General features: G+C 35.4%; 1 protein-coding gene across 1 annotated transcript; it reads left to right on the forward strand.

The window, feature by feature from the left end:
* Positions 1 to 9032: 9032 nt before the first annotated feature.
* LOC118750634 (kinesin heavy chain-like) lies at positions 9033 to 10490 on the forward strand (the record flags this gene model as incomplete). Its single annotated transcript, XM_036485368.1, has 3 exons — positions 9033 to 9036; positions 9187 to 9711; positions 9784 to 10490. Coding segments are annotated over exons 1-3 (1236 nt in total), but the record flags the coding sequence as incomplete, so codon positions are not given.
* Between the last annotated feature and the right edge of the window lie 5 nt (positions 10491 to 10495).

A 10495-nucleotide genomic window follows, 5' to 3' on the forward strand; every position in this document is an offset into this window, starting at 1 on the left:
AAAAATCGTTGATAAACTTGGCCACGACCATCGATAGTTTTCCAGCTCTATTGTACACTACTATAGACGTGAATTATAACATTCTTAAAAAATCTCCTGGATTTTTGTTCGCCTGCTATCGCTTGAGTTGCTGAGAACATGACGCAGTATTTTTATACTTATTCATGATCTAATTTATGAAAGCATAACAAAGCCGCTTATTTGTGTACATTTTAGTCATTAGAATGCTCCGAATACGACGTACATATGTATGTACATACATACAGTGACGAGCAAAACTGTAACATGGTTTAACACTTTTTATTTCAGGCACCTCTATATTTCCAAGTTCTAACGACTTTCATCCTTTTGTTGTATATTCTTGTTGGTACACCCCTACTCACTCCCTCATAACGATTTGAAGTCAATACAACAACAATAAAAAAACCAGCAGACAAAAACGTAAATTAAGGCAAATGTTACAGTTTTGCACTCACTCTCAGTTTTGCATTTTACAGTTATCTTTTACTTAGTTGGTAGTCAGATGACTTTTTTCTGTATTGTAATTTATTGAAGAAGTGATCACCAGTAAATATGGTTAATCAGGAATCATAAATGTAAATAATAGATTTACTGCGGAAAGGCGAGACGGCAGGAAAAGTGGAAAAAACTGTGGAGTTTGCTTCTTGAATATGTTAAGACTGAGAAAAAATATAGCCTAAAGTGTTCCTAAGCACAAAGGAAGTCTGTAAAAAAATATTACTGTCCGATATCTTGTGAACTTAGCGGCAAGTACGGATGCAGCCACTATTACAGAAGCGCTTAAGGTATTAAACTTTAATGCAAATCAGTAGACAGCGAAGCGAAGAATTGCCAAATTGAGCGCAAAGGCATCATAAAAGAAGAAAAAAGCAAATTTGATCAAAATACATGCATTTTGCTACATCGCACGAAAACCGGACCGTTCCCTATTGGGATATGTTAGGCCTTTCAGAATGCAATAAAAAATAAATTTTTAAGTTTCAATTGAAGGTTATTTGGTCTGACAATACTAAATTAATCGCTTTCAATCAGATGGCCGGGTATGGTATTGGATCAAACACCCAAATTAAGCCCATGCGCATCATGTAAGGCAAACTGTGAAGCACAATGGTCGGTCAATAATAGTTTGAGGTTGTATTTCAAAAATTTGTGTTGGTTTCAACAAACTTTGCAAGATGTAGTCGAAAAAATGAGTTTCCGCTGAAAATCACCCAAAACACATTGCACATGTTGGCAAAGACTGGATACAAAAGCAAACATTTGCTAATTTGAAATCACCTCCACAATCTGCGGACATGAATCTTAACGAGAATTTGCGAAATCAACTAAAAGCACAGCTTACTAAGTATCCAAGTCCGTCCAAAAAAAAGCAAAAGGTTACTGAAAATTGTGTAAATAATTCTTTTTTTTCGTGAAAATTGTCAAAAAGTTATTAAAAGTATATACATAAGTGCAAAACTGTAACATGTGCCTTAATTTACATTTTTGTCTGCTGCTTTCATCATTGTTGTTGGATTTACTTCAAATCCTTATGAGAGAGGAAGTACAGGTGTACCAATAAGAATATACAACAAAAGTATGAATATCGTTAGAACTTGGAAAGATAGCGGCGACTGAAATAAAAAGTGTTACACCATGTTACAGTTTTGCTCGTCACTGTATGTGGATGAGTCAAACCTTAGGAACGGCACAGGCAATGGAACGACCTTTTCAATTACTTACCGACTATATTTGACTTAAGTTAATTTGTTGGTGTTTTAGACAAATCTTTTATATACAAAAACAAAATATAGGCTTGCTTTTTATTGTTATTAATTACTTACATCATGCATGTGTATGCAGTAAGCAGCGGGCAGAATTTTTGTTAGTTTTTAACCGACTTCCAAAAAAGGAGGAGGTTATCAGTTCGTCGGAATATTTTTTTTTTTTTTATGTATGTTACCGCATAACTTTGGACCACGTCAACCGATTTCGATAATTCTTGTTCGGAAAGGTAGGGTCTCAGAGGTGGTCCCATACTAATCTGGTTTAGATCCGATCATTGGATCATGAAATATATAGAGATATATATACTTTTTTTTAAGTCGGTTTTTTTTTTTGCTAAAAATTACTTGTCATTATATTTAGAAAAGTATTTTTCGATTGGTTGTGTGTTTTTTCCAACATCTTCCCTTACTTTCTTCTTAATCGGGCAATCGTTTAGTTTTCAGTCGCTTGCTTTGCTAGTAGTCAGTCTTATCAAATTTCCTCTAACTGAGCTATCAAGTTTATATTATTTTGTTTTGGTACCTCTTTGCTGCATAATATTCCTCTTATTATTTTTGTTTTGCATTCGTCGGCATGCTTTCTACTCCACATTCCCATTTAAATGGAATATTGATTTTTCTAACTTCGTCGCATTTAATTTGCATTCAGTTTTGTTATTTTATATTATTTATTTTCTCTCGTGAAATTTCCTTTGGCAAGTAGCCAAAGTGTGAGTGTGTTTCAAGTTCCACTAGTAGGTACTCTTGCCAATCGACTCCCGTTTAACAAGACGACTAATGTCTTTAGCCCAACTTCGGAATTCACCTCTCGCTAACTACAAAAGTAAATATGCATGTTTTTGGGTGTCCTATTTGGCAAAAGCGGCAAGAGCAGCGCAACAGTGAAATACCCAGTCGTTAGCGCATAAATAAATAACACGGCAACAGGAATATGATTATGTGATTGATGGCATATCGATATACAGTCAGTCAATAAAATTTACGGGCAACTATTTCTTAAATCTTTTATTTTTCGCTAATTTTTTTTATAAAAGTATGGTTAATTTTACAACAAAAACCCCCAAAAATCAGAGTTCCAAACTTTGTGTAAAATTTAAGAATATTCTGCAAATTTTCATTAAATTATTGTACTTTTTAATGAGACTCTTTAGAAAACAATTTAGTATGCAGTTTTTTAGCCCATTTAATTTTAGTAGAGTAAAAAGCGAGTCTGAGGAAGCTAGGACTTACCATTGATTTTTGAAAAAAAATTTTGTTGACGGTGTCGCTCATTTTCATCATATAAAAAAATTATCGAACTTCTTTTTAAAGATTGTAATTAAAAACCGCAAAATTAAAGAAAATTCTGCAAGGTTAGGAACTCTGATTTTTGGGGTTTTGGTTGTAGAATTAACCATATTTTTATAAAAAAAAATTAGCGAAAATTAAAATATTTAAAAACGGTTGCCCCTATTGCAAAAAACTCTCTGTAGCTAAACTTTATTGATTGACTGTGCATATATTTACATGAATGTATATATGTATGTATGTATATGAATGTACATATCGAGTCCTATCCGCCAAAATAACGTAAGTGGCATATTTTTCAAAATTTTATTTTTTATGCAGAAATACATATGTATTCCTAGAGCATCAAAAAGAAAATTTTGAAAAAAATATCGCTTACGTTATTTTGGCGGTTAGAGCTCTGAATGTATGTATGAATATTCCATATACAGAAAATGATGAAAAACTTTTAAGTTTGCAAACTTCAAACAGCGCATAATGAGTAAAGTAATATGCATGCATACAAGGGTGTTCGATCATTTGCCTTTTTTCCAAAACCGGTTTTCGAGTTATTCGAATTAAAAGAAGAAAAAAACGGTTCCCTGTTTTAAATTAACAGCCCTATTCGCGTGTTGTCACAGTCGTCAATTGTCACAGTTCAATTGTCATTATCGTGTCATAAACTGTTGTCATAGGTTTGCACAGTCAATAATGACAAGCGAAAAGCTCGTTTTATTTGGCTATTGCGGCGAAAGTTTCTCTATAGTGAAACAGCTGTTCTTTGTTTACATTTGAATTGTTCTTTTTGACCGCCACTGCAACAGAAGAGATTCCTTTAAATAAAATACACCACAGCAATGGATTACGAAACACCGGAAAAGTGAGTAATTTTATAATAGGAAAATTGATTTCATTTTATTATGAATCCGTGTATTAACAGGCGTGGGAAATATGAATGCACCACACAAGAGCAGCTGCAGTTTTGTAAAGACCACCCGTAAGTGTAAAAACTGTCCAAAAAAACTGTTGTCTCGGAGGCCCCTCAGAAGTCTTCTTCTCTGTATAATTTCTTCTTGCTGCACAATAATAGCCGCGTACATAATAATTATTTCCTCCATGAATAATATTCTGCAACGGGTACTATTACAATATGCATACGCAAATAATAACTTTTTAACACACCTATTTAGGCAAATAAAATGGTTTCACAGTTTTCAGTTAGTAAAATTTTGCAACTTTTTTCTGTAAAATTAATAAATTTGAAAATATTAACATATGTTTCAGCGTTGGCACGTACTCAATAGGTCATCACGAAAATAATAGCAATTGTCACTGTTTGGAGCTTTCAAATTGCCCTCTGCATACCTAAACGTGACAATTGATTATAAACATGACAATAGTTATAGCGGCAAGTTTTGTCATTGCACGCGAATAGGGCTGTAAGAAAAAACCGGATAATCCGGTTTTATTTTACTTAGTTTTCATACAGTGCAAATGCTTATGCTGGTATGAAGTCATGACTAAAAATTTCAATAAAACTATAAGAATCAAAGATAGCTTTTATTTAGGAAAGAGAAAGAGCAAAATAAGTTCGAAGTTTTTGTATTTTGAAACGAATTTCCGTCATTATTTGTCAAATTTGATATGGGGACAAACCGGTTTCGCCCATGTTCCATATTCAGTGTCATTTTCGTTCTCGAATAACACTGAAGATGGCACATCGCCGAAACTGGTGTTTCTTTAAACCAAATTTGGCAAGGGTTGACGCAAACTTGTTCCAGGATACATCGTATACAAACCCTGTGAAAATTATTGCATTTTTCTGACTTTCTTCGATTCAAATTTTGGTCCCAACAACATCAAAACAAGTTTTCCAAATAGCTCTCGTCCCTCGGCACACAATGGCAAACCTCCGATCATATAAAAGCTTCTGTCATATAAAAGCTTTTCCGGATCTGGAGTAAGAGTGCAGATCTCTTCATTTAGGACTTTCCCTTAAACTGGAAAAAGCCTTGAAAACTTCGAAAAACTCGAAATTTTAATTAAGGGGTCAAGATTTGAATGAAATGAATAAACCGGTTTTCCGATAAAAAAAAGATTTAAAAAAACCGCCTATAGAATTAAAAATAAAACAGTGAAAACCGGTTTGGAAAAACCGAGTCAATCGCCCTAATGAGCACGTTTACTAAAACAAACAATTTTTAATATACCAATGCACTTTTTTAATGGATTCTCTAAACTTCCAAATGATTTTAAAAAAATATATAGTCGTCTAAAGACTTTATCCAAAATTCTAAAAGCCTGCCTGCTGCCGTTCCTACTTTATTATTCCATGTGCTCGTATGCACTCAGAATTCGCTCAAATGTAGGTCAGCAGGATGCATTCGTTGACTAAAACGAAAAAATTACTTTGTGCTAAACACAAGCCATCGTGGCATGTGCACATTGGAATTTAATGAAAATTTATGCCTGAACTTTTGCTTTCATTTTTGTGACTGACAGATATGTGGGTGGTTTGGTTGGTTGATTACATGTACGCAGAGAGAGAATGGATAGGAAACTGTTGATATTTATTTTATTTTAGTTGACATCAAACGGATTGTTTACTGGTCAGTGATGTTGGCGTAGCAATTGGCATTTAACGTAAAACTATAAACAATAGATATGGTCTTAAGTTAGCAGGTTTTTTTTTGCTGCCAGTGTCTTTCATATAAAAGAAAATTTTCGAACATACTTTTGTAATAAAAGGCGAAAAAAGGCCGATGCCGATGCCGATACTCAATTTTGTGCCGATACTACCCGATGCCGATTATCGGTCGGACTCTATTCATTACGCTACGCACACACTGCAGCCGGCATTGGCCGAATTGTGCTTGGCCGATATCGGCTAAATGAAGTAACACTTGTGATACAAAATTGAAATGAAAACTAGATTTGTGCGTACAAATGCAGTCGGCAAATAATCTGGTTAAGTGTGCGCATCAGTTCGGACGGTCAAATTGTTCGGCCGAAATCGGTCGGCTTGTCGGTAGCAATGTGGGCCTAGCGTTATACGGACATTCCATACAAAAATTAAAATTTTTTTGCGCGATGGTCATCGTTTATATTTTTATTTAAGCATATTTTGTAAAAGTACTAACACGAAAAGTGTGCACCGAAACTATTCGAATTTTGGTGATGAAGCTGTATCCGTACCATCATTAAATGCAGATGTGAAGAATTTAATAGTGGTCGTGTTTGCTTACGGCATACTTAATTACTTGTAGATTCAAAGTATTTGTTTGGACACTAAATAGTAGTTAGAGGTGATTTAAGTTATTTCTGAATACTAAATAATAATAATAATAATAATAGATTGGCGCTTACACATATGTTAGTGTTTGGCCGAGCTTCTCCTTGGCTAAATACTAAATAATTCGGGAAAATAAAAAACGCTCGGTAACTTTTACTTTTTTATTCAGGGGTTGATAATAAAATGAAATGTTTCGTGATTTGCGAAACTTTTCAAAATTTTTTCGCTACTTTCGGGACTTCTTGAAATTTCTCGTGTTTTACTTTTCTGAGATTTTTTTAAGTACTTTGGAGAATTTTTCAAGACTTTTTTATTTGTTTGTAAATTTCTAGATTTTCGGCCGCGGTTTCGGTAAGAGCGAATTTTATTTGTGCGAATTCGCACGACATCGCTACCCTACGGCCTTATGCCGACTGTGAACGGCGATTGTATTCTTCTGGAAAGATGTTGTTTCATGACAAAAATGTACTCGGAGGTTTACCATTGCCTGCCGAGGGCCGGCCGGCTTTGGAAAACCCTTTTTATTTTCTTTTACTTTTTGTTGTTGTTCGGAAACGCACTTTTAACCGCTACACCACAACGTCCGCCATTCATAAATACTATCAACATAAAAACCTAAATACTTTTGTACTTAGTATTTAGTAAATACAATTTTGCCCATCACTGATATGAACGTCATGAATCGAAAAACTTTAACATACACGTGTAGTCAAAGAATAAAACTTAAATTTAAAACAAATATTTAAAATTTACGTGCACTTATTTATTAATAAATTTGGTTTGAAATCAAAGGTGTTAAGGATTGCAGTCATTTCAAACTAAATTATTCATTTGATTGAGTTCACAAGTGATTGCAATCATTTTTTGTTAGTCCTGACTAAGACAAAAATAGTTCAATAAAAAGGTGCATGCAATGATTGCTTTAGAATTTCGGCCTTTATTGCTGAGCGGCGCCGCCAACCATTCAGAAATGGTGCTCATTGCGTGACCGCTTCAATAGTATTTCATATGTTCTAATCTTAAGCCGCTCGCCGCTTTGCCGCACACTGCGTGGCCTCGGCCTTAGACTGCGCAAAAATGACTAATTAGTAATGAATAACGGAAAAGACTAATGACTTCAACTTTGCAGTCTTTAGTCAAGTATGTCGTTGATGCTGTAGTTTATACATGTGTACATCACCAATTTAATACGGAAACTTACAATATTTTAGCAATAACTTACATTGTGTATTAATTTTGTGTAGCGAAGAAAAAATCAAAACACAGAGATAGAGAACTGTCAAATCGAATTAAGAATTTGCCCGTGTAAATGGGGTAATTCGCGATCGTAATAGGAGCAGCGTACAAAGTAATTAAGCCGTGGGAAAGCCGTATTACCCTTAACAACACTGAAAGACTAGCTAACGACGCGTCTTCAAAGGCGAAAATTATTGCCTACCATATGTCATTTTGTTTGCCAAACACGTATAAGTTTTATCAGTGGCAATATTTGCGTGTGGGGATTTTTCATTGTATGTGTTATTTAACGTCCAAGTACATAATCAAAAATAACACAGGCCCAGCGGCGGCTCCAGACTTTTTTTTGGGGTGTGTTTTCCGGGGAATTTGCCACTAATTCTTATTACTGTAAACGAGTAATTCTTGTATATATATATTAGGGTGATCCAGAGTAACTAACCTGACGAATTTGTGGCCTTAAATGACCTATTCACTGAGAAAGAAATTTTCCCATTTGGAAACATTTTTATTTCAAGTTAAAAGTTTTCGGTTGACACTTGAAATTTTCTATGTAAATAACATGTAAAAAAATTTGTTTTCATAAAAAATATTTTAACTTTTGAACCGTTAAGAAAAGTTATGAAGAGGGATAGAGGTTTTTCTAAGCATATTCTTGTAGGGCATTAAACTCTCTAAAAAATTACCCAGAAGTTGGTTGTCTTAGAGACGATTAAATGTATTAAATATGTTAATATATTGTTGGACGAGGTATAGCCTTGATAGAAAATTGTAATCGAACTTTCGCGAAAGACGAAGAATGAAAGCAATTTCTTTTGCAAGTAATACAATTACAGTTAAATAATTAAAAAAGTAATTTTTAAGCAAAAACACAACCGACTTCAATCCTCATATAAAAATTTAGGAGTACCGTTAATTTTTTCATAATCCAATGATCGGATCTAAACCAAATTAATATGGGGCCACCTGTGAGACACTACCTTTCCGATAGAAGAATAATTATCGAAATCAGTGGAAGTGGTCGAATGTATGCGGTAACATACAAGAAAAACAAAAATATTCCGACGAATTGATAACCTTCTTTGTTAAGTTGGTTAAAAATAAATATTCAAAACTTGTTAATATGTAGCGGTCTTATGATTATACAACGCAGCGTACTATTAACTTGTTTGACTTATGATAAGAGAAATTTTGAATTGTTAATTTTTTCGTTATTTAGTGTTAAAATAAATATAAAATTTTTTTTGTGATTTCAATGTGGAAATTTGTCCTCCGGGAATGTTAAAAAATTCTGGTCACCTTACCTTAATCAACCTTTCGACAATGCTCTCATTGATCTGCTTTGTGGCCCAGTTCAATTTTAAGCCGAAATTCTAAACGTTTTGGCAGTTTCCTTTTCATTAGCTTGCTTTTAACCATTGTCCAATACCTACTCTCAATGTGCCGACACTATGGGTATTCACTGCCTTTGGAGCAAAATCAAAATTGTTGCATTGAAGAAAGGTAATGGTGGATATAAAAATTACCATTTAAAAATTATTTTTGTAGATCTTTATCATACAAATTGAATTTCAAAATTATTTTGGAGTGTAATTTAAAAACTAGAAATAAGGGCCATTCTCTATCTATACATACCCATAATTAATGTGATTTCCAATTCTATTCTACAGGGCAAAGTGTACTTGTTCGACAAAGTCTTCAAGCCAAATGCATCCCAAGAGAAGGTATACAATGAGGCTGCCAAGTCCATTGTTACAGACGTGCTGGCCGGTTATAATGGTACGATTTTCGCCTACGGTCAGACGTCTTCCGGTAAGACACACACCATGGAGGGTGTTATCGGTGATCCGGCGAAGCAAGGTATCATACCGCGTATCGTCAACGATATCTTCAATCACATCTACACAATGGAAATGAACCTTGAGTTTCACATAAAGGTCTCATACTATGAAATCTATATGGATAAAATTCGTGATTTGCTTGATGTCTCGAAAGTGAATCTGAGCGTGCACGAGGATAAGAATCGTGTGCCGTATGTAAAGGGTGCTACAGAGCGCTTCGTCTCGTCGCCCGAGGATGTGTTCGAGGTGATCGAGGAAGGAAAATCAAATCGGCACATTGCTGTGACAAGTAAGTACGCCTAACGTTATATCTAATTGTAAGCTTTTAATTGCTTTTTTGTCTTCGTTATTTTTCTTTCAGACATGAATGAACATTCTTCGCGTTCGCATTCAGTATTTTTAATCAACGTGAAACAAGAGAACTTGGAGAACCAAAAGAAACTTTCCGGCAAATTGTACCTTGTAGATTTGGCTGGTTCGGAGAAGGTATCCAAGACTGGCGCCGAAGGTACTGTACTTGATGAAGCTAAAAACATCAACAAATCATTGTCTGCCTTGGGTAATGTGATCTCCGCACTGGCGGACGGCAATAAGACGCACATACCGTATCGTGATTCGAAGCTAACGCGTATCTTGCAAGAATCTTTGGGTGGTAATGCACGCACCACAATTGTGATTTGTTGCTCACCAGCTAGTTTTAATGAGGCTGAAACCAAATCGACGTTGGAGTTCGGTCGCCGCGCCAAGACCGTTAAGAATGTGGTTTGTGTCAATGAGGAACTTACGGCTGAAGAGTGGAAACGACGTTATGAAAAGGAAAAGGAGAAGAACGCACGCCTTAAGGGTAAGATTGAGAAGTTGGAACTGGAGTTGGCTCGTTGGCGCGCCGGTGAAACCGTTAACGCCGAAGAGCAGGTCATTGTGGATGACCCCATGGAGGCAAGTACGCCCAATTTGGAAGTGGAGGCTCCAGCGAATACTGCTGGTCCTGTGCCTGCAACTCCTGCGGCCGGCCTTATGGTGGGCTCAATCACCGGCGATGAGCGCGCACGTCTAGAGGCTGAGCGCGAACG

Source organism: Rhagoletis pomonella, unplaced genomic scaffold, assembly GCF_013731165.1.
Source record: "Rhagoletis pomonella isolate Grant_MI unplaced genomic scaffold, Rhpom_1.0 Rhpom_scaffold_00333, whole genome shotgun sequence".
NCBI classification, from domain to species: Eukaryota; Metazoa; Arthropoda; class Insecta; order Diptera; family Tephritidae; genus Rhagoletis; species Rhagoletis pomonella.